This window comes from Rattus norvegicus, chromosome 6, assembly GCF_036323735.1.
Source record: "Rattus norvegicus strain BN/NHsdMcwi chromosome 6, GRCr8, whole genome shotgun sequence".
In the NCBI taxonomy this organism is placed as follows: domain Eukaryota; kingdom Metazoa; phylum Chordata; class Mammalia; order Rodentia; family Muridae; genus Rattus; species Rattus norvegicus.
Window position 1 is genome coordinate 107,166,606 of NC_086024.1, and position 24,361 is coordinate 107,190,966.

Consider the following 24,361-nt stretch of genomic DNA (forward strand, 5'->3'; position numbering starts at 1 on the left):
AGAGCTAGAGAGAAGTGGTCACCACCACAGCCTGGGGCTCCCCACTGCACTGTTCCCCGAGAGTACTGGGCCTGAGGAAGCCGAGATTAGCAAATCAAAGCCAGTGCTCGAGGATGAACAACACAGGGCCTTCTCTAGACACAATGTGCAAGGAGCAGCCCAGCAACTGGGGTGGGTCGACAGGGCAATTTTCCCAAGGTGCACTGCTCTTAAAAAAAATAACCAGCTCTCACTTGCAGCGATGAGGAATGAGGACAGGGAATGGAAGGGCAGTTGCTATCAGTACAGCTGTGGATGTGTGGAGAACAGACTCACCCCAAGTGGAAGTGTGGAGACTCTGATGGGGTACTTAAGCCATTAGCTTTTTCCCGTCTCTGAGGGGATCTTCAATGGATAAAGAGAATCAGCAATATGCAGCAGAGACCACAGCCAGCTCACCCTCTCCCATACTCAAACTGCCCAGGCTAGACCAGCGAGGTGGCCAGCTGTGCTCTGCCTGTCCAATCAGCAAACCCACCCCCAGAAAAGACTGCCATGTTGGAGCTGTTTGAGGCCCAGGCCCTTCCACTGTAAGGGCCAAAGGTAACGGCAAGGGGCCATGAGTCAGAAACACCCAAGCTGCCAGCAGTGAGCTGCTGTCCCTACAGACATGTGCTGTCAGATGGTGGGAGACAGGGATTCACTGTACTGAATTCAAGGGTTTGCCCTTATAAATTTTCTTCAGTCAACAGGCACTAGAATTAGTAATATTATTGCGGAGAGATCTCTAACATTCCTGACATCAAAGACACCTGGACTCAAGCTTGTTAGAATACACTTTGATTTCTTCAATGAGAATTGAGAATAATGAAACACCAAGCCATGTGCTTCTTAATTGTCTCAAAAGTCTGCAAGGACAGATCTATGTAAGAAGAAAGAAAAGTACAAAGTTAACATTCTGTAGTGTAAGAAGAAGGTTAATTTACTACCAGGACAAAAACAAAACAAACAAACAGAAACCTTTAAGTGAAGCAGAAGCAACAAAATCATTAGAATCCTCTTTGAGGAGAGGAAGGACCTGCAGAAAGAGGTCATGAGAGAAAAGTGGGGGAGGGAGGGAGGGGGGAAGGAGGGAGGAAGAGAGGAAGGAAGGAAGGAAGGAAGGAAGGAAGGAAGGAAGGAAGGAAGGAAGGAAAACTATAATGATCTATACTGTGAGAGCTGCAATGAAACCATCACTCTGTATATTCACTGAAAAAGTAGTTTAAAAAAATTAAGTACCAGAAGCCACAGCTAGCCTGGTTAACCTTAAAATGTATACGAATGTCAGAAGTAGCCAGCGACTGAGGGTGACTGGGTTCCTCAGAGTCATAAAGGGCAGACTGCAAGATTCTTATCCTTGCTCGATTCTCCTGAGTTCTGTAGGTTTGCTGATCCCGAAGGCTGTAAGAGCTGCTCACACAGAGCAGACAGCTTGTCCTACATTTACTATTTAAAGCAACTTGGTAATTTCGCCAGTTAGTATACATCCATTTTTTTTATAAATCTAACTGGTATTTTTCTCCGTTAAGCTCAGGCATGAAGAATAGAGAGTTTGAACATAAAACGTTAGTACTCAGAAGATTACCAAAGGCAGTTTGGCAGGTTGGAGGCCCCTCAGTGAGCAATGGAAGTCACTGAAAACAGTGCTGGAATTGCTATTTGCACAGTCAGAATAGCAGGAAGCACTCTAGAAGGAATACAAGCCATGATTGCACAGGTCGGGAATTAAGGAGATGGTGTGGCAGGGACCATCACCCAGCTGACAATGACGTGCGTCCACCGTGAGACAGCTAAGTGCTGCACTTCACAGGAGCGATTCAGCCAGCCCCTAAGCGAGGTACGAGTCTTACGCCCATTTTGTAGCTGAGAAAACATGAGCTAAATCCCTGTCCAAGACCCTGTGTGCGACATCAGGGGCCCAGCCTACGGAGAACGGAGATGCAGAGAATTTGCTCCTGGGCCTCCAGCCTACAAATGAGGACTCAGCACAGCTAAGTCACCAAGACCCTCTGCCCAGAAGGGCACTAACGTGTGGTTAGTGGGAGAGTAGCAAGGCAGGCCAGTGGGGCACAGTACATTCCAGGGCAGTGCCAGGGCTGAGGTACTGTGCCTGCCTCGGTTTCAGGGTAAAGCCCTTTCTGACCCTGCTCTTCCTCCCTTTCCTCTGAACAGATGTTTTATGAGGAAGACTCAGACCTTAGCTCACTTAGCCCAGCGTCCTCCATCCCCATCCTCTTTGGACCTTTGCAGCTTTGAGAACACCTGCAGGGGGCAGCAAAGCCAAAGACTGAATCCAATCCTGCCTGCAACCTGTGAGGTTTGAGTGGGACACAGACACATGAGCTCATTCACTTCTGTCACTTAGAGTCTGGGGCAGCTTTTCTATTTCTTGGTCACCATGAAGACCCAGAAACCTAAAATGTTATCTGGTCTTTCATAGAAAGAACTTGACAATTCCTGCCCTACACGGAAACCCAGGGTCCAGGAGACTGGACAAGTCTCTAGAAAGGTCAGGAAGCTTAGAGGCAGTAGTGCACATCCATGATTCCAGCACTCAGCAGGCAGAGGCAGGAGGATGGAGAGCTTGAACAGAGTTTGGGTAGCCTATCTTAAAAAATAAAACAGAACCCTTATACTTTTCCAAACATTAAATAAACGAGAGAAACAAAAGTATATCCTATCATATTTTAAAACAGTGTGCCAGTCTGTGAGAAGACATTCACATCATCTGCCTCTTACCCTTCATCTCCTGACGTGAGCTCCTTCTGTCCAAGCGTCCCTGGTCCCCACGTCCGGCCTTTCTTCTTTGGGGCCCTCTTCTCCTCTTCTTCCCCTTCCTCTTTTGGAACAACTGAGCTCCGGCCCCAGGTTTTACTACTTTCACCTGGTGTCACTGTGGATAGCAAAGGTTGAGTAAGATAAGCATCTCTAAAAATGGTAGACAGACCCCCTACACACACACACACACACACACACACACACACACAGACTATACACACATGCACACACAGACACACACACACATACACACATACATACACACAGACACACATACATACACACACATACACAGACATACACACACACAGACACACACACAAACACATACACACAAACACACACACATACACACACATACATACACACACATACATACACTCACACACACACAGACATATACACACATGCACACACAGATACACACATACATACACACACATACATAGACATACACACACAGAGAGACACACACACATGCACACACAGACACACACACAAACACATACACACAAACACACACACATACATACACTCACACACACACAGACACACACACTGACATACACATACATATACACACATACAGACATACACACACATGCTGCACACAACAGACACACACATACACACAAACATACATACATACACACAGACACACACATACACACACACAGAGAGACACACGCATGTTTATGTAAAGTAATTACTACAGTAAAAATAAAACAAGTCCGGGTTTGGCCTACACTAAAGCTTTGACAAGTTTCCTTAAGACCTCGGCTTTGGAAAGCCTCGGCTTCGGACGTACAGATGGAAGAAAAGCAGTGGTGCCCAGTAGGGCAGACAGTATGGTGGTCCTCAGGTGGACACCACGCTGTATCTCTTTCACTCCAGTTTCCAATTGCTTTGCAATTCCCTAAAGAGTTCCCCATACCCACAGCCCCTGTGCTGATGTCTGACTGCGTGTTAAAGGTGGCGGAAACAGCACAGAAGTGAACAACAGGACAAAGAGCAGGAAGGCTGAGGGTCTGCTGATGTGCCTGCGTGTGTGCACACTGTCAGGGAAGGTGGCAGAAGTTACAGCTGGAACAAGCCTGGATTAGTCAGTGGCTGAGCAGAGCAGGGGACCAGTGTCCCTAATATGTCTGGCCTCAGTTTTGGAAACTGTCTCACACTGAATGGCTCGAAGGCGAGGGATGATGGTGGGGCTTGCAGGAGGACTCGATCGGTTGCTGATCAAACTCTTCCTTTTATCCATGGTCGGGGAGGCCTGCACCGTGAACTTGTGCTGGAAATCTGCTTGGGGAGAGAAAAACGTGTGCATCAGGGTTACCACACAGTCAAATTCATTTAAGAACTCTGATGTCTCCTGGCAGGCCTGAGGGGTTGGCCTTCATCTCCTGAACAACTTTGTTTTCTCCAGAACTACCTCTTTTTCCCAACGGGACACGTGACAAGATGAATGCTGACAGCAGCCTTCATGATGCTCTCTATGTACTGGACACAGGTACACAGTTACACCCTGAAAGCTGCTTTCTAGTGCATGCCACTTGGTGGATTATTCTAGGAAACGCTACTTGAAATCATGTTTCAGATGATCTGTCGCAATGCGTGTACTTTTTAGGTACCAAATAAGAGTATTCAATGCTCCTCACAAATTGCAGGTGTATTAAGAATCAGGTCGTGACAGAAACATGAGGACTCAACAGAAATGGGGGAGCAACTCCACTTCTCGAACACCTTAAAGGTAGTTTGTATACAGCATGAAGAACATGAACCGCTCAGCTCTTGAGCTCTGCGTTTCAGTCTCCTCCTCATCTGTTGGAGGCACTGAGCTCTCCCCACTGCACTAACCTCTCCCGGCAATGGACGCAGAGCTTCACACCTGTTGCTAGTACATGCACAGAGGTGTCCTGGTGAAGCCTAGGTGCTCCACAAGTACCTAAAGGCACCACGCTACTTGCAAAAAACAAAACCACAACCAAACAACATCAATCAAATCAGATGTGACAAGGACAGCAGGGCTCACCCCCAGGAGCATATTCTCATGATTTGATGACTCAATTCCCTTGCCAGTGCCTAAGCCATCATCCCAAGGTTTAAAGGTCACCCACAGCCACTCTACTTCATTTCCTTACATTCTAATAAGCTTGCTTCCCAAGGCCTTACAGATTCAGAACACAGAGAACTTTGTTTTCTATAGACATACTCACCTGTGCCCTTGGGTACATCGCACTCCACCTGGGTTCTGATGCAGTTTCTTATTTCTTTACATTTCCCCCAGGTAACAGGACTGAAAATTTACCTTTATGGAGCCAATGTGCTCCTGAGAGGCTGTATGTGAATCTTATATAGGAATGTTTACTTATTAACCCAGTATTAGAACTGTGATAGAAACAAGACCGATCTCTCCTCAGGATTAAGACTTCTCACCTAGGAACACCTGAGAGTCCCCCACCCCAGTGACACACATCCTTCTCCAATGAACAGTGTCCCAGAAAGTCTGGCATCCACTGAGCAAGACGGCCCATCCCAACATGGCCTGTGTGTCCCAGCACAGTCTGACTCCCACCAACGCTGCCACAGCGGCCCATGCTCCTTCCCTGCTACTGACCCGAGGGAAGGCTGATGCGGTTGCCGTCCTTGAGCTTCAGTCGGCTCTTCCTGAACTTGCCCTTGCGTTTCTTCACCCGGGGCTTTTCCTGGCACAGCTGGTGGATGATGATGTTGAGCTCTCGTTCCAGGATGTCGATCTCCCGCTCAGCCAGCTCCTGCTCCCTACGCCGAAGCAGCTCCTCCTGATTCTTCTGCTGGAGCGCAGCCCGGGTCAGCTCTTCTTCCCAGGTTCGAAGCTCCTACATACAGGAGGCAGCAGAGAGAAGGGTGGGTCTCAGTGCAGAAAGGAGACAAACTGGAGAGCTCTCCTGTGGTGCCCAGGGGAGAGAGGATGTCCAGCACTGGGTGAAAGGAAAAAGTGTAACACAACCATACTGCAAATACAATTAGAGAGACAAATGCCACTGAGCAAACCTGGAGACGCAGGCGGACTCGTCCCACAAGAGCGGAGCCTCCTTATCCCTGGGGAGTACGTCCAAGACCAACAGGGAATGTTTGAAACCAGGATTCCTCTGAACTCTCTGTGTGTTATGTATCTTCCTCTAAAATACCTCAATCATAAAATTTAATCTACTTTTAGATATCATAAGAGATTAATATATAGTATGTTAATATATAGTATGATAATATACTACAGTAAAGACACCAGCATTACTACTCTTGTCCTTTGGAACACTTATTAGATAAAAATAAGGGTTACTTGAACAGAGCTGCCATATCACAACAGCCGAGGAGAAACCCAAGATCAATACTGTGTGGCTTGGGTACTGTGCAAGAATGAGGAGGATGGCTGTCCCCAGGAAGGGCAGAGCAAGACTGTCTCATGATGCTTAGAACAGAATGCACTTTAAAACAGGAAACTGTCCACTCCCTCAATGTTCCAGTTAATATTTTTGGACTGTGGTTGACAGTGGTTAAGTCAAGCCACAAAAAGCAAAACTATAAGGGGGGGGGTGGCTTACTATAACTACTTATTGACAAGATTCCATTTTCATTTTTCCTTGTGTAATTTATAAATTACATTATGACTGAAAGAAAGGTGGCCGGGAGTCAGTGACTTAGCAACCTTACAAAAGCCAGCCACAGTAGAGGTCTTCCTAGCTGGAAGAACAACAGTGATGCAATGCTGTCAATTGCTCTCCCAGAGGGAACCCTAGAGACCCACCATTAGCCTCCCACCTGCTACCCCAGCCACTACAGCACATCAATAACTTCCCAACAGCTTAGGATCAACCATGCTACAAAGGGGACTCATCTCTTTTAATTAGATTCAGAAATTAGTTTTAAACCATTAGTGTAGGGGCACTGCAGAAAGAGCTTAGAATTTGATGGCCCAGGCTCAAGATCCTGCTTCCACCCTTCCTAGCTCCATGAAAATGGACACCCTTGGCCCTCAGCTGTGAGATGGGAACAATCATACCGGCCCCACATGCTGTCATACTAGCAGGACCAAAGGCTTCATTACACTTTTCAAGTGGAAACAAAAAAGCAGCAATGGATCATATACAATTTTAGATTTTATTATTATGTCATTGCTATTTACTTATTCATTTAACCCTTTGAGGAAGGATTTCACACTGTAGCCCAGGCTAGTCTTGAAATCACTTTATAGCCCTGGCCTCAAACTTGCAACCCTCCTTCCTCAGTCTCCTGAGGGCTGAGATTATGGGTGTGTGCCACCACACCTGGCTATCACACTACTATTAATCCCCCAAATTTCTATAGTACAGAGTGAGAAGAGAAAAAAGAATTTAATCAAGACTACATGACCACCTCTCAGGCCCCCAGCTTTGGCCCTGCCCACTCAGGGCAGACAATTGTACATAATTGGTTTCATTGTGTGGACACTGACTGCTAGGGTCATAACACAGAAAAAGAGAGGGCCACTGGGGAATGACTACCAAGTCTAAAAGCCGACTCTAAAAAGCAAGAGGTGTTGAACTCCCCAGATGATTTGAGTTTAGAACACTTTCCATAAAATCATGAAAATGCCAGCTTCTGGCTCCTATCCTGTGGTGCAGACAATCAAGCAGACCACAAGGAGGTAATGGTGTCATGTTGGCACCCTAAATCCAGACACCCCAGTGAAGCATCTCTGCCAAGACCTGCCGTCCCCTCCTCTCTACCTTTTCTTTGGCCCTGAGTTGGTCAAACATCTCCTGAATCTCATGTTTCCAGTCATCCTGCAGGCAGTGGAAGGAGTCCTTGGGCATCTCAAAGAAACCAGACTCTTCTATAGTCGTTAGCTGGTCCAGGATACTAGAGAAAGATGGACGTGAGTGGGGGTCAGGATTCCAGCAGTCTGGATGGGAAACGAGAAGAAAGAGGAAGCGTGAGCAGGTTCAGGTGAACTGAAGCCTCGTGATGCTGCATGATCCCCTCAACCAGGAAATAGCCTCAATTTCTCCTTCTAGAAAACAGAGTCCTGAATTTAGGGAACCCCCAGCAGGAGAGCATACCACCTGCCATCATAACCACGAAGAGGGGAAACCGGAAGTCAAACACACTGTCCTGTACACTGTTGAGCATGCACAAGGAAAGCAAGAATGCAGCTTCCGGTGTTTGTCACTGCTGCCAGCTTACAACGTATGGTTCAAGTGGACCATGGGTGAGTGCCCCAAATTCCTACATTTAGGCAATGACATCAGGGCGAGTCAGCCTATCAGCCTCCACCACACAGTAGGCGCTTTCCATCTTCACTTTGCCTAACTTTGCATTTCTCACAAAATCCTGTTTTTGACTCAGTGACTTTAGAGTCCCTTTCTTCCCCCACAGCCTCAGCTCTGCACACGAGATTCTCAGGGGTGGGAAGAGTGGCCACGTGGCTTATTTGGTATTACACAATACGATTCTGGAATGCAAGGTAGCAGGTTTCAGTTACAAATTTCTGTAGTCACTGTGAAAAGGAACCTGCTTTAGCAGGGTGTGGCCGCTGTCTAGAAACAGCTCTCCCAACTCTTCCCCTAGGCGGCTAACACTTCATCTCCTTTCCCTGCAGCAGATCTCATGACACAGGCCAGGTGCTCTGTGAAGGTTAACAGCCACCAGCCTTCCTCAGGCCAGGAGTTACTTACCTTCCATGAGTTTGGCAAAAGGCTCTGGGCAGGTAGAAGGGATAGGAAGGGCGAGCTTGTTCATTGCCACACCGTAAGCCACTGCTAAGCCATCAATGCCCCGGAAGGGCACCTCGCCAGTCAACAGTTCCCAGAGCAGTACTCCATAGCTGGAAAGAGAAGCAGGACAGAAACTGTAAGAAACAACAGCGACTACCTCACCAAAGTAGCTCCCATCTTCAAACCATAGAAAAAAACTAATGAAATGGACACGTTGGTGTAGAGGGGAGCCACAACGCCTACTAGGCAAAAGCCAAGGCTCTGGAGCTGGGTACATCTGGCCTCACTCCTGTCCCAAATGGCCCTACCATGAATCCAGGGGCAAATCGCTACACTGCTCTGAGCCTCTAATCTCTCCTCTGTGGAGAGCAACACCATTAGTCTCACAAGTTATCCTGAAGTCCAATGAGCCTTTAGGAGAGGAAATAAGTACTCAGTAACCACTGCAATTTTCTTGTTTTAAAACAAGGTCTCACTCTGTAGCTTAGCCTTGGTTGGACCTCCTAATCCCCGTCCCAGCCTCCCTAGAGCTAGGGTGATAGGCGCACCATCATGGCTAATAGTGAATGAAATGAGTCCATAGAAGAGACTCTCTGAAACAGAATCTTTCTATTTTTAGAAAGATTTTGTCACAGATACATTTTATTTTTTGCTTTAGAAAAAAACAGTGAGCATCTACTCAACATTGGTTTTGCTCCTACAAAGGTTTTTCTCTAAGTGTCTGCTAGGTTAAATACATTTCTGACTCTAGATGGTACAAGTTGGACCTCCACGGAGGCCTTTGTCCAGCTGTGGGGGAAGTACCACAGGGTAGACTGGGTCAGCAGAGAAGAGCAGCGCATTTGCTCTGAGAACCTCTGTGTCTCCCCACCTAGCAAGTTCATAAAAACAATTCCTTATCTCCTACGAGTCAGGAAATATGAAGCACAAAGCTTAATGGAAGAATTCGTCTATGGATCTGCAATCAAAGCCAGGAAGAACCACATCCTTCCAGAAATAAGTTAGGCCAAGAAAACATAAAGCTCTGAACGCCCAGAAGGAAGGCACACAGATCTCAAATTTATTGTAACACCCTCAGCAGTATCCAGGCCATATTAATTAGATGGTGATGATGGAGACGGTGGTGGTGATGATGGAGGAAGGGGACCTGGAAGGATTTCTCAGTGGCTATGAGCATGTGTTACTCTTGCAGAGGACTCTGAAACTGTACCTCTGGTTCCAAGGGATCTGACACCCACTTCTCACCTCTGTGGGCACCAGGCATGCACATATACATATATGTGGTACACACATATACATATATCCAGACAAGCGTGCGCGCACACACACACACACACACACACACACACACACACACACTCTAAAATAATTAATCTTAATTTAAAATGTTTTTAAAGGCAAAATAATAGTAATGTATTTATCAGGATAGCTTGTTTGTTTAAAGGGCCTTGCTATGTTGCCCAGGCTGCTTCAAAGTCCCATCCTGCTGCAATCTTCTGGGTTATGGTTTGTGCCAGCACATATTTGTATTTTCACAATGCTTCAGACTAAAACCTAGGTTTCTGTACACGCTAGGCACCTACTCTGCCTCTGTGCTCCTCTGCCACCGTGCTCCTCTGCCAAACGCATTGCACTGTTATCTCGTGTTTCTTTGTTGTTGTTTCTATCTTTGTTTTTGAGACATGATTTCTCTGTATAGCCCTTGTTTTTCCTGGATCTTGCTCTGCAGATCAGGTTGGCCTCAAATTCAAGAATTTACCTGCCTCTGCTTCCTGAGTGCTGAGATTAAAGGCATTCGCCACCACCCTCAGACCCCTCAGGACACTTGGCATATGCAGGGAGTGCAACATTTTCATCATCATCCTGAACCCACACAAGGATATAGGCAGGTATGAGCAGTTCTTGGCAAGTACAGAGAGTGGAGACTTGGCTGGGTTTGGTGGTCTATATAAACCCCAAGCTCCAGACACTGGAAAACGGGGTAAAAGACGTAAATCCTCCACACAGAAATTAGTGAGAGGCGCAGAAAAGGCAAGACAGAATGAGCCATGACAGACATATTAAACCACAAAGAAGGAACCCTAAAGCAGACCAGAGGGGGAAGAGCCAGCGGCCTTTGAGCTAATTCCTGTCACAATGGGAAAGAGGAGTCAGAGCGCTGAGGCTAAGGGTCAGCACATAAAGACGTAGTCTGTCTCAAGTACACTCCCAACTACCCAGCTGACTCCAAACACTGCACCAGCCTGTGTGCAGGGCCTTGGGCTTGGGGGCCTACAAATGGCCCCTTGGGGGCAACCCAGCCATCCTGGCTTTAGTCTATTAAGGCGTCTAAATGCTGTCACTTTCTTTATGAATCTTGACAGGGCATGCCAGCTGTAGGACTTGTCTTGTCTCTCTAGGAGCTGGATTTTAGTTGGTAGCTGGTGAGAACATCTGATACTTGGTAACTCTGCCGTGCAGTCAAGTTGCTCGTTCCTAAAGAGAGTGATACAGCTTTTGGTCCTCACGTCCTCGGGGCCTCTCACTCGGGTTAGTGGGTGTCCATAGACGGATAACCGCAGTTCTCCACTGTCATCAAAGAATCTGTTTTCGCAATAGGTGGAGACTATTACAGAAATCTGGTCAAAATGAAGAGTAGTGACTGTGGAATGTCCAACCCCACGTGCACCCCAATAGAATCCTGCATCTAAGACTCATAGGAAACTGTGAAGAAGGAGGTAGGAAAATTCTAAGTCAAGGGACCAGGAACCCTGCTGCTAGTGTGTTCTAGACATGACAGGGAAGCCACACCTGTGACGTTCCAACAATATGGTTGTTTACAAGACCTGCATAGTGACACCAGTTGATGTGCCTGAGTAGATGGAGAGAGCCTCCTGGACCCCACTCCTAGATGAAGAACTGCAATCAATCAATGTCTGCCAAATGAGGGGAAACTGGTTTCCTTCAGGGATGAGACCCCAGATAGATTCACCTGGCCCAGTGGTCAGCCCTAAACACATGCACATATAAGCCACACTAATGAACTCAGCAGATGGTGTGCAAAAGCCAATAATAACTTTAATAAAGGTCATAAATTTGAGAGGGATGGGAGGGACATGGGAGGAGTTGAACAAGGAGAGGGAGGGATAGAAAGGATGTAACTAGAGCATTCATGTTTGAAACTCTCGGAGGAAAAAGGCACAAGTTGATGGGCTGCTGTGGGAGTGAGTGCATATGTGGTCAGTGCACACTTGGTTAGATGCTCCTATAGGCTACACTAAGCGTGCTACCATAATCCCTGAACGCTGCCAGAATGACACCATTAGAGTTGAGCATGTGGTTCCGAGATAAAGTATCTGCCTAGCATACACAGGCTGTGGCTGTGGCTGTGGCTTCCACGCCCAGCAGGGAGAGTGTGACTGAAGGAGGAAGAGGACAGGGTGGGAAATAAAGAGAAACTATGCTTCTACCAAACCTTGATTGTGATCTACCTAGACATCAGTCACACCTGGAAGTTTTTACCAAGCCACTCAAAGAGCCGTTGGCAATCGCAGCCAGACTCCTAGGTTAGAGCTACTCCATCCTCAGTTGACTGTGTTAAGTACAATGCCTGTTTCTACACAGATAACAAAACCTAGTGGTCCCACAGACCCTGTGCTCCTTCTAGGCAATGATGGTCAGTATCTCAGCCCTGGCATCCCTTCTCTGATGGTTTCCCACTAGGCCTGTGAAGATGTCTCAGGCCTCCTGCAAGAGGGAGAAGTCAGGGCTCTACCTCCAGAACATCAGTGAGGGAAGCTTGGCCACATTGGGCTTCTTGTGCCATCTGTGATCTGCTCCACCTAGAGGCTTAAGAGTTGAGGAGAAGGAAGAGGAGGAAGAAGATGAGGAAGAGGACTGAGGCCTGTGCATGCCTTACAGTAAAGCTTCAATAAATGGCGCTTACTGGAGTAAAGGAGTAACAAATCAGTCTAGGACCAGCTTTCTATAAGTTCCTAGTCGTGTGGCTACCCTCCCCGGAACCCCTGCTGGATCTGAGCCACAGTGAGCCAATCATTCTAAAAGAGGCTGTCTAAAGCACAGGAGCAGGGGTGCACGGCTGCCCATATGTCTCCAGTGTGTGAGCCTATAAACAGTGAGGAATGGGTGTTTTCCTCTGGTAAAGGGGAGAGATCTTTTGGAGCCAAAGTGTGCTTTAATGGAGATGTGTGAGGGCCCACATAAAAAAGTCAGTAAACCATGTCTTCAAGAAAATCTCACATCATAAGAACTAAGAATGCTAGGGAAAGGCAGGCACGTTATGTTTTCAAGCAGTCATCAACCAAATTGGGACAAGGGGCTTAAGTCCTAGGGACAATTTCATTATTTAAAAGAATTCCTACTTCATTTGTTGAATTACAGGGGAAGGTGCCTCCAGAGTGCAGGGCAGCATCAGACCCAGTTAGAGTTACTGGGCTGTAAGTTGTCCACTGTTGATGCTGCAAACTACAGTTGGATCTTCGGCAGGAGCAATGTGCACTCTTAACCACTGAGCATCTCTCTCCAGCCTCACCGGGAACAATGGGAGCTAGAGAGTCACTAATTGTGCTGGATGGTTTTGTGTCAACTTGACACAAGCTAGAGTCATCTGAAGGGAGGGAGCCTCAGTTGAGGAAAGGCCTCCATAGGATGCAGCTGTAAGTAAGCTGCAGAACATTTCTTAATTAGTGACTGACTGGGGAGGCCCCAGCCCATTGTGGGTGGTGCCATCCTGGAGTGGGTGGTCCTGGGTTCTTTAAGGAAGGGACTGAGCAAGCCAGGCCAGGAAGCAACACTCCTCCATGACCTCTGCCTCAGCTCCTGCCTCCAGGTTCCTGCCCTGTTTGAGTTCCTGCCCTGACTTCCTTCAGTGGTGAACAGTGATGTGGGAGCTTAAGCCAAGTAAACCCTTTCCTCCCAAGTTGCCTTGGTCATGGTGTTTCATCACCGCAGTAGTGACCCTCACTAAGACACTGGTAGACTGTGTAACAAGTGGTCCCTGTGAGGGAACGGAGTGATTTCATCAGCTGCCTCTCACCTCAGCTCCTACAACTGGTTTTTAACAGCTGTGATTTTAGAACAAAACACTAGACTTGTAACAGGGTATTCAGTAAAAGCTGGAAGAGTTTCATCTATTCCCCTGTTGAAGAAAAGCCCTGCAGCACCCTAAACTAGGTGTTCACACTCCCTTCCTACTAAGAACAGGCATGGATCCTGGTAAGATTCTATACACATCCTATCACCGGCACAAGCAAAGAACAGAACCTGCGAGAACCAAGACCTGAGGAGAGAGAGGTCAGGGAGCGGAGAGAGCGCCAGTGGCTGTGACTAAGGCATGGGGCAGGGATATCTCTCCCAGTTACTGTCTCCCTATTTTTTTTTTAGATCTATGTCCTTGTGACCTCGTGGATTGATCCTCCTAGTAGAGACGGCTGGCCATATCTGGTCTGTAACTTCACAGTTCATAGGGCCACCTGAGAACCCATCTATTCCCTCTCCTAGATAAATATCCAGCACACAGAGCCTGGTAACCAGGTAACTGGAAAGGAATATTTCCAAATAATCAAGAAAAAGACTGCACAGAGGGTACCCATTAGCTGGGGAGGACACTGGGTAAGTCCTCCCAGGGGGGTGGCAGCAGCAGCCCTTGAAACCCAGCCTCTGAGCCATCAAGCTGCTGCTTGAAGTAGGGTGATTCCCCACCCTGCAGGTCAGAGGTGGAAATAGCTTTCCTAAGGAACCATGAAGTGCCTGCAATTACCACAGCATCCCTAGCAATACGGAAGGAAATCAGGAGATTGCTCTGAGAGGTCACACAGACCTACTTGGAGTGCCGTGGGTCCTGTAACCTCAGTTCTAAGTCCTGAAATGTGCCGGGAAAACAGGCCTGGCAAGTTGGAGGCTGCACCTCACCTCCACACATCGCTGCCCTTGGAAAACATGGAAGCGCGGATGACTTCAGGCGCCATCCAAGCGTATGTCCCCGCCGCACTCATCTTGGTGGTCCGGTGCCATTCCCGTGCCAGCCCGAAGTCAGTGATCTTCAGAGTCTTGTTACTCAGGTCTCCATTCTCCACTTTCTGCAGGATCAGTACTGAGTGAAGGAAACCATACAGAGGAAACCAGATAAGCATTAGTCACAGGGCCTCGCATCCACCCGCCATCTCCTGCAGGATCTGCCACAGCGCACTGATGGCAGAAACACAATTTCACCTCACCACCACCACCACCATCTCCTCCACCACCACCACCATCTCCTCCACCACCACCACCATCTCCTCCACCACCATCTCCTCCACCACCACCTCCTCCACCACCACCACCATCTCCTCCACCACCACCACCATCTCCTCCACCACCATCTCCTCCACCACCATCTCCTCCACCACCACCTCCTCCACCACCACCACCATCTCCTCCACCACCACCACCATCTCCTCCACCACCATCTCCTCCACCACCACCACCACCACCTCCACCTCCTCCACCACCATCTCCATCTCCACCACCACCTCCTCCACCACCACCACCTCCTCCACCACCACCACCTCCACCACCACCATCTCCACCACCACCTCCACCACCACCACCTCCACCACCACCTCCTCCACCTCCACCACCACCATCTCCACCACCTCCACCTCCACCACCTCCACCACCACCACCATCTCCTCCACCTCCATCTCCTCCACCACCATCTCCTCCACCACCACCACCATCTCCTCCACCTCCACCACCACCACCATCTCCACCACCTCCACCACCACCACCATCTCCACCACCTCCACCTCCACCACCACCACCTCCACCACCACCACCTCCACCACCATCTCCTCCACCACCATCTCCTCCACCACCATCTCCTCCACCACCATCTCCTCCACCACCATCTCCTCCACCACCATCTCCTCCACCACCTCCACCTCCACCACCACCTCCACCACCTCCTCCACCTCCACCACCACCATCTCCTCCACCACCACCACCTCCACCTCCACCACCACCACCACCATCTCCTCCACCACCATCTCCACCACCTCCACCACCACCATCTCCTCCACCACCATCTCCTCCACCTCCACCACCACCATCTCCTCCACCACCATCTCCTCCACCTCCACCACCACCATCTCCTCCACCACCATCTCCTCCACCTCCACCACCACCATCTCCTCCACCACCACCACCACCACCACCTCCACCTCCACCTCCACCTCCACCACCACCACCACCACCGTATTTATTCTGCAGCACGTATCTTTGTTGGCATCATCTCAAGTCTCTGCAATGCCCCTAACAAGGTAGACATCCAGGCCCAACATCCCTATCCAGAAACTATTCAGAGGTCAAGTCTATAACGGTGAACTCTTCTGGTCCCACACATGTGGGATACAGGATACGCAGCTTGCACTGCCTCCTTGGTGTCACAATGCAGGGCTAGACTCCAGGCAGCTGATGTGAGCCTGCTTTTCTACTGCAGAGTGACAGAAACTGTGAGCCATGCTCGCCCTTCTGAGGAGCGGCCACCTGGGCTTCCTGCATCAAAGCACAGCAAGGTTTACCACCCCCCCCCAAGATCACAATGTTCACTGTCTGGCCAGCTCTGTGACCCTCTTATAGGTATATCCTACCCACCTTCTGACACCATGACACTGACATCTACAGAGTTCAGTTCAAGAACCATACAACTGAGCTTTCATATATAAATATATGTTGGAGATCATTCATGACCACCTAAGAGACACACAAGGCCCATATGCTGTGTGGGTTGGACACCACTGACATCCTTTTATTTTTGTTTTGTTTTTCCCAGATAGGGTTTCTCTGGCTGGACTCGACTCCTAGACCAGGGTGACCTGGAACTCACAGAGACCTGCCTCTGCCTCCCAAGTGCTGAGATTAAAGGTGTGTGCCACCACACCCAGAGCCACTAACATTCTTAAGAAAGCCTGTCTGTTGTGCTCTCAAGATTTTTATCATAATTCAGGCAAGTCCCCTAGCCAGTTCATAAATGGCTGACAAGCTGGGGAGGGGGGGAGATCAAAGACACACATGTGCACACACTCATGATATCCTCGGTGAGCATGGTCAAGGAAAAGCAGCTGGTGCAGAGAAGACTCCAAAGCACTGCCTCCCCTAGGATGGCAGCTGTGGTGGCCTCCACACCCATATGGTGGTCACAGCCATAAATGTAACCTAGTGGAAAATAATCTGGCTAAAAGTCACCTCCAAACCTTGCTGACTAAGATGCCATACTGTAAACCGCGGAACTTTGCTGAGTGGAGAAGCTGTCAGATAAATGCAGGACACCCATTATCCCAAGTGGGATGGTTCAAAGGCTTTGTGCTAGCCGGACACAGCCTTGCCTGAAGCTGTGTTAATGAGACTTCAGAGAAAGAAGGAAGGTTCCCTCTTAACCCCTTTAAGAAACCTGCTACGAACAGTGTAGCAATTAAATTGGAAAAGGGATTCAGCTAGGTCCAGGAAAACAGTAAAAATGATACAAGTTAACTCTTAGTCCTTTGTGCGAGGAAAACCTAGAGGCTTCCCACTATCCATGTACCTACCAGACATAGAATGTCTTACATTGCAAACCCTGACAGCAAAGACCCTTCTGCAGTGAAAGACCAGGAGCTTCACCACACAGCCACACCCCTTCTCTCCACTCATACTCCCATCCACTGAATTGTCACATGCTGAAGGGATGTGACCCAAGGAGCTCCAGGTCCTATGTGCTTCTTAGAAAAACAGCAGTGTGCCCCAGGATTATCAGTGGCTTCTGAGATGGAGTCTGGAAAGCAAACAACCCCACCATAGACCTAATGGGAGAACCCTCCCTCCTCCTCCACACTCTCTCTACTCTAGACACATCCCTCCCCATCCTAGCTTCCCCTACCCAGGTGCCTGAGCAGATACAAAACAAGAGAAGAAAAAAAAAAAAACCCTTCCTCTCTATCTAGTGACAAAAACAAACAAACAAACAAACAAACAACAACAAAAACCCTTCCAGAATCTTCAGAGGCAGAAACAACAGGACAGCATTCAAAGAGTCAGGCAAATAGCACTAAGGAAATTCCCCATCCCACTCCAGAGGCAGGGAGTGTCTCCCTAAATAGACACTGAGTGGGATCCATTCACCCAAAGGCCTAGGTGGCTAGGATAGGGTGCAACCAGGAGAGAGATGACATTTTGTATTAGTCAGTGGATACTTAAACCAGATGCAAGGCTGACAGGGTAAGAATCAGCCACGGACTGTCTGTCTGCAACTACAGCCAACTACAGGTCGGGCTCACCCGCTCACCACTGACCCACCCACCCCAGACTCATTCGCCCTTGCCCCTTGTGCACTCCACGACTAGAGACCAACCCCCACCAACAAAGAGGGACTATCACCTGAAACCAGCCACCACCCCAGTGGGCAGAAGCCGGCCATGGTGCCCTGAAGTCCTGGTCTACCCAGCACAGAACTTTCCTTTCCATTGCGGCTATGCTCGAGTTAGTTGAGACGAACTATGAAACGATCAAGTGTACAGCTAACATCCAGTAGACCACCTCTACCTGTTCCGGGCCATTTGCATTACCCCAAAGGAAGTCCTGTAACCACTAAGCAATATCCCCCCACTCTTCTCCCAGGCCCTAAGCCCAACCTGCTTTGACCCCATGGTTAATATGTCATAAAATAAAATGCTACAATATGAGATTTGATCCGCTTCCCTTCATGTTTCCAGGTTTGTCACGTTATAGCTTTTATTAGTACCACATTCCTTTTCATGGCTAATAATATTCCTGCTGTACACTACACAGAAGCACAGCGGCTCGGTTTGGATCAAATACTGTGTGACTGAACTTGGCTGCTAGCTGACGTCATCTTTTGGAGTCCTTTAGTTGTCTCTAAGAAGTAGGAGGATGACAGTCCCTGTTCTATCCATGTCAAAGAGATGTAAAGGGGACGGCCACAGAGTCCACATCTCTCAACACACAGTCTTGCTTTCCCTTTCGGTGCTAAGTTATCCAGACCCAGGAAGACATTCTGGCTTTCGGGCTCAACTCGGTTTCCTCAGTGCTGTAGCCCATTAGCTCGTCCTCTCTGCTGCCCCACTGCTAGTTCTTCCTCAGCAGCCAACCCCCTGCACACAATCCAACTGCTCACACATCTGCACACTTCCTGCTGGAGCACATACGTGTCTACCTTCTTCTCTAGGATGCCACAGAGTCCAACCCCTGGAAGGTAAAACCCTCACTCTCTTCTAGAATCTGTGACACCTGCTCCAGGAGCCATGCACAAGGCCAGGCTCTTGGCAAGAACTCCTTCCTGCCTCACTAGTTATTGACTGAGGTCGACCTGTGCACTGTCTCGGACTATGTTTTAAAAATGTTAATTTTAAAAAAATATTGGGAATGATTATGCAGAGGGGAGCAGAGCAAGAGAAAGTAACACCTCTGACTGGGTTCCCCAGTGACTGACATACATGGTGCTGTGGGCTACAGAAGGGATAATTTGGAGATTTGGCCTAGAATGTCTGCACCGGTTACTTTGGCACCCTGTGGCCATGATACCTGACAGAACCCACCTAAGGAAGAAAAACTTACTCGTGTTCTCTATTTCAGAGGATCCACCTCAGCCCACCACAGTGGGGAGGCCACAGTGCTTACTGCAGTGGACAGAGTGGACTGTAGTACATCCTCACGTCACAGCCCTGAAACTGAGCTACAACTTTTCAACTCCTGCTTTTAGCCCTACTTATGATAGTCAGGCCTCACACCCCAGAGATTACAACCTATTACTTTGTAATGGGCTTCATGGAGTAGCTTTCCCAGTTTTAAAAAAAATAAAAATTTGTATTTGTGTGTGTGCATGTGTGTGCGTGTGCGTAAGCGTGTGCAGATGTACTCTTGCTACAGCATGCAAGTGCAAGTTAAAGGTCAGCTGCAGGACTCAGCTCTCTCTTTCCATGTTGGTCCTAGGGCTCAAGCTCTGGCCATCAGTCTTCTTGGCAGGCCCCTTCCAGGTCTAAGTCCTCTCAACGGGGTCTCCAATTCCTTCTCTTCCCTCAGTTACTCTTTTCCTACTCTTTGCTCTTCCTTGATGAGCTCTGTGGCCTGTCTCCTGAGCCAATCAATGCTTGGTGTCTTCTGCCTGTCATGGTTTTCTAAGCTCTAAGCGCTCTTCCTCATTTTCTCCTTTGTTCTGAGGTGAGAAGTCCAAGCTCCTGGGCAGCTGCTCCTGCTCTTGTCTGTTCTCTGCCGCTTCCCTTTTCCTGAAGGACTTCTCAGCCTGTGCTGTGGCCTCTCTTGCTGAGTCGGGTGCATCAGCTGTGATTCAGCACAAAGCTGTGCTTGTGTTCAGATGTGCACTACTCGAGTTTAAAGGTATACACGGAAACACTTACACGTACACTGACAGGACGTTGGTGATTTCCTTCAAAATAATGAATGGTGGGAATGGCAGTGTTACAGAAGAAAGGAGAGCTGTGAGCTGGTACCTGAAGAGGCAGAAGAGGATCCACGATGCCATTTTCCTCATGTGGGCTCATGTCTGCCACAGGAAGAGGAGAAGGGAAGAGGGAGGGAGAGGGAGGGACAGGAAAGGAGAGGGAGAGACAGGGAGAGAGAGGAGGAAGGAGGACACTTCACAGCATCAATGCCCCTTCTACCTACAGGAGAACAGTCTCTGAGCCATAGCAAGGTAGAAAAAGAAAACAGTGACAGACATGAACCAGGATGTGGGTCCTAGTTCCCCCTGTGAAATTCTCTCCAAGACTCCATTTCTCTACCTGACATTCTCAAAGTCTAAATTCCCTAAAATTCCCTAAAAGCTTCATCAGTCTCCCAGGACTCAGTCAAGCTCTGCCAACTGTCTTGAGGTAAGAAAGATAAAATCCAAAACTCAAGGGTAAAGATGAGTTGGGGGTGGGCTGGGAGTATCAATGACTCTATGCCAGAGGAAAAGCAAAAAGCTCATGCCCTCACCTCTGCAGCCTTTAGGGCACCCAAGTTGACATCTGAGACATTTCATTCCTGCACCACAAAGTCTCCAAAGGAAGAAGAGGGGTAAGCTAGAGCCCCGGCCACACCCCAAAGCCGTGAGTACCCACAGAGCAGCTGCTAACATGGAGCGACCTGTCTGCACTGACTCAGCAAAAGCCCAACAAGAGAGCCTGGCCAGGGCCCACCACCAGGCACAACATTCAGCCAGAGCACATCCCCCAGCCTCTCCCGGTGCTGGCCCTCTGCCCACTCTATCCCTTTAGGCATGGCCAAGAGAGAGCAGACTTGCTTACTGGGCAAATGATTCACTGCCTAGACTCCCTGACTCCAGGCTCCAGCAGAGGTGTGGTCCTGCCTGAGCACAGCAGGGAGAGGCCAGCAGCGGCTGAGGCCCTAGTCCAGTTCATGTCAGCAGAGTCTCCTGGAGTCCCACCTGCACAGCCAGCAAAGCTAGGCTTCCCCACAAGCATCCAGACCTGGGGGCGGGGGTGGAGAAAATGGAGTCTCTGGGCACTAAGGGTCCACCCCTTCTTGGAACAGACAGACAAACAGATAAGAACAAAGCCAAGAGTGCTCGATGCAAAGACCTTTCCCTGGGTCTCAGATGGAGCAGAGTTGGTGTAATGGCCTCTCCAGCATGGGTCACAGACGGGGCACTGGATAAAAGTGTTCTTGACTGAGTCAACACAATCAGAGTATCATGAAATATTTCTTTCAAATCTCCTCAGGCACTGAAGAAGATATACTAATGGTTTCTAACTTTTTACATATGTCCTTTCTGTTTAGAAAAAATGTCTCTATGATGCTACTTAAACTTAGAGTTAGAAGAGAAAACAGCCCAGCTAAGGGTTATGGGGCCTCGGTGCCAGGTTCTGCACTAAGTGATTTACACCTATCATCATCTTTAATCCTCTCAATGAACAGGAAGGCAGGTGTATTACTAAGCCTACTTTCAAAAATGGAGCCTGGAATTCACACAGGCTGGTCCACAGGAAAAGCAGAAGCCAGATATAACAGAGTTCTCAGTCAAGGCTCCAGGTTACCATGGTAAAGTGTGCGGCCCTAATAGGACACTCTTTTGTTGTTGTTGTTGTTGTTGTTGTTGGTGGTGGTGGTGGTGGTGGTGGTTTTGGGTTTTGGAGACACGGTTTCTCTGTGTAGCCCTGGCCATCCTGGAACTCACAGATCTCTGCCTGCCTGTGTCCGAAGTGTTGGGATTAAACGTGTGTGCCGCTGCCATGCCCAGCCTGTAAGAGAACAGTTACAGGGAGCTCACAGTCCACTGATACACCACCAGCATGTGAAAACCAGGAGAAATGTCCACACTTTCTGTAGACACATACAGCCATTCAGTAGCATATCACAGCCCCTGAGGCAGCTACCTGCCTGTTGCCTTTCCTGTCCACAGGTGTCCCTATGCCTCCAACTCCAGCAGTGCTAACAACTGAGAGTGAGCTGAAAGTGAGGGTTAAAGCAGAAGGCTGGAGTCAGCACTGTCTGTGAGAGAAGCCAAACTGAGATCAAAGCAGAAACCACTGAGGCACTAGCAGTTTAGCAGCCTATGATGAAGGCCTGGATTAATGTCAAGAAGAGCCTAAACATCTGTGACCCACCGCTGGTCACCACAGTTGTTTTCTCTCCCTGCACAGTGACAGGAACCACTGATATACACCTCCAGAAGGGCATGGTGACTTACAGCATGATGCAGTCAGTCCAATGGAAGCCAGTTAACTATGGGTGTTAACCAGCAGTTAACTAGCCATGGCATGCAGCTGAGGGCCTTTGGCCCTTTGTCTTTACTCACCCCTACACTGTGTGGTCTGGGAGGGGAAAGTGACAGCAATCTAGGACCACTGGGCCAGGGCCACACCCCAGAGCCCGCAGAGTAGAACAGAGATGCTGCACCAGCCCGGTTAGGTTTCTACCGTGGTGACAAACGCCACAACCAAAGACAACTGGAAGAAGGGCTTACTTCACCTTACAGTTCACAGTCCCTCAGGAAGGACAAGTAGGGCAGGAGCTCAAGACAGGACCGTAGAGGCAAGAACTGAAACAGAGACCATGGAGGTGTGCTGCTTACTGGATTGCTTCTCGTGGCTTGCTCAACCTGCTTCCTTACACAATCCAGGACCACTTGCCCCTGGGTGACACCACCCACAGAGGACCAAGCCCTCTACCGGCTAATTTGATGGAGGCATTTTCTCAACTGACATTCCCTCTTCTCAGATAGCTCAAGCTTGTGCCAAGTTGACAAAAACACTAACCACAAAAGTAGTCTTTTCCCCCTCTAAAACATGGGACCAGCCTGCTGTCTGCATTTCTATATAAACTCTGCTCTTCAGAGCTTCCACCAGAACAGCCCGTTAAGCTCTGCTTACAGTGCTCTATGGCATCTGCACTGACAACTTCAAACTCTCCCACATTCCTCAGCAAGTCAGTTCTAGGGGGCTTGACCTAAACAGTGGTGAAATGACTTCATTTACGACTTCATTTCTCGAGACTAACGTTCTGGGTCATGGCTGTTCTCACTGCTGTGGCAGAACACTGGACAGAAACAACTTCATGGGGGAAGGTCTACTCTGGCTCATGGCTCAGGGGAAGCAGTCCATGACGGCAGGAGTACAAGGCATGGCGTCCACAGGATCAGCACTCAGGAAGAACAGAGCATAGGCAGGAACCGGGCCCAGGTTACATATCTCTAACCCCACCCTGTGGTCCAGTGCCTGCCATCTACACTCAGTGTCCGAAAGGCTTCAGACCGCAGCTGAGGCCTGACTGTTCGGACACATGAGCCTGCGAGGGACATTTCACATTCAAAGCACAGCATATGTGGATTAAAGTTCCACGTCTAAGCAAAAGCAACATCCTGGCAAACGAGATCTTAGAAGAGACGCGCAGAGCCCTCTGTGCTGCTGTGAAGTGAACCAACCTGAAACATATGCTTCAGTGTATATTTTTAAAGTATTATGTCACAATCTATAATAAGTTTTGGTATAAACCTTTTTGTATAAAAATGTCTGTATACTGAAAGTCCAAGTGAATCAGGCGCCATGCTATGCCCTGTGAGCTGAAAAGGAAGATGTTTCACTAGCCAGAGAGAGCCTGAGACCTTCGCTATCTCTTATAAGCCATGTACATGGTTTAGTTCTTTCTAACTTTCCTCGTTTGTTAGTGTGGTTTGGTTTTGGTTTTGGTGTAAAAAGAAACCCAATGTGTCCCTGGCTGGCTGTTACCTCACACTATGAGCCAAGGATGGTCTTGATCTCCTGATACTTCTGCTTCTGCCTCTTAAGTACTGGGACTACAGGCAGGAACCGATCTGCTCAGTCTCTGTCATGCTTTTTGGAGGCCATTTACTGTCAACCAGTGAACACTAGCTAGCCTTTAACTCCTCAGCTCTTGACATCCTCCTGCCTCAGACACCCAAGTAGCTGGGAATACAGTACATGCCACTGTGTCTAGCTACAGTTCTGTTTGGCCTTAAAGAGACATTGCAATATTAAACTTTACATTTAATTAATTATGCTATTAATGTGAAACAGATACCTAAGCAACAGTGACATGCTTTGTCTTTTTTCCATCGTTACCCGTGTGCTACTCAAAATTAGACACACATCTCAGTAGTACAGCACTTGTTAGTGTGCACGGGCCCTAAGTTCAACCCCAACTAAGCAGCAACAAAAATTATGTGCAAAAGATATAGGGGCTGGGGGAATGGCTCCGTGAGTGAATGTACTTGCCTTGAAAGTAAGAGTGTCTGAGTCTGAACCCCCAGAAGCCATGCCAAGGGAAGGCGCATAGAGCAAGCATGTGTAATCCCAGGGCTCCTAGGGGAAGATGGGAGGAGA

At 48.6% G+C, this 24,361-nt stretch overlaps 1 protein-coding gene across 5 annotated transcripts in view; it reads right to left on the reverse strand.

Moving 5' to 3' along the window:
- The window catches only part of Map3k9 (mitogen-activated protein kinase kinase kinase 9), a 65,297-nt gene that overhangs the window by 11,598 nt on the left and 29,338 nt on the right, over positions 1-24,361 (reverse strand). For 3 of the 5 annotated variants that reach the window (XM_039112736.2, XM_039112737.2, NM_001100872.1), the window contains exons 3-8: positions 14,439-14,619; positions 8,490-8,638; positions 7,542-7,717; positions 5,414-5,654; positions 3,973-4,095; positions 2,761-2,914 (exon numbers count right to left, since the gene is read on the reverse strand). In XM_039112736.2, coding sequence (XP_038968664.1) covers positions 2,761-2,914; positions 3,973-4,095; positions 5,414-5,654; positions 7,542-7,717; positions 8,490-8,638; positions 14,439-14,619 — 1,024 coding nt within the window. Of the gene's footprint in view, positions 1-315; positions 385-2,760; positions 2,915-3,972; positions 4,096-5,413; positions 5,655-7,541; positions 7,718-8,489; positions 8,639-14,438; positions 14,620-24,361 lie in introns of all 5 variants that reach the window. The other 2 variants (XM_006240303.5, XM_039112735.2) reach the window with 1 other exon arrangement.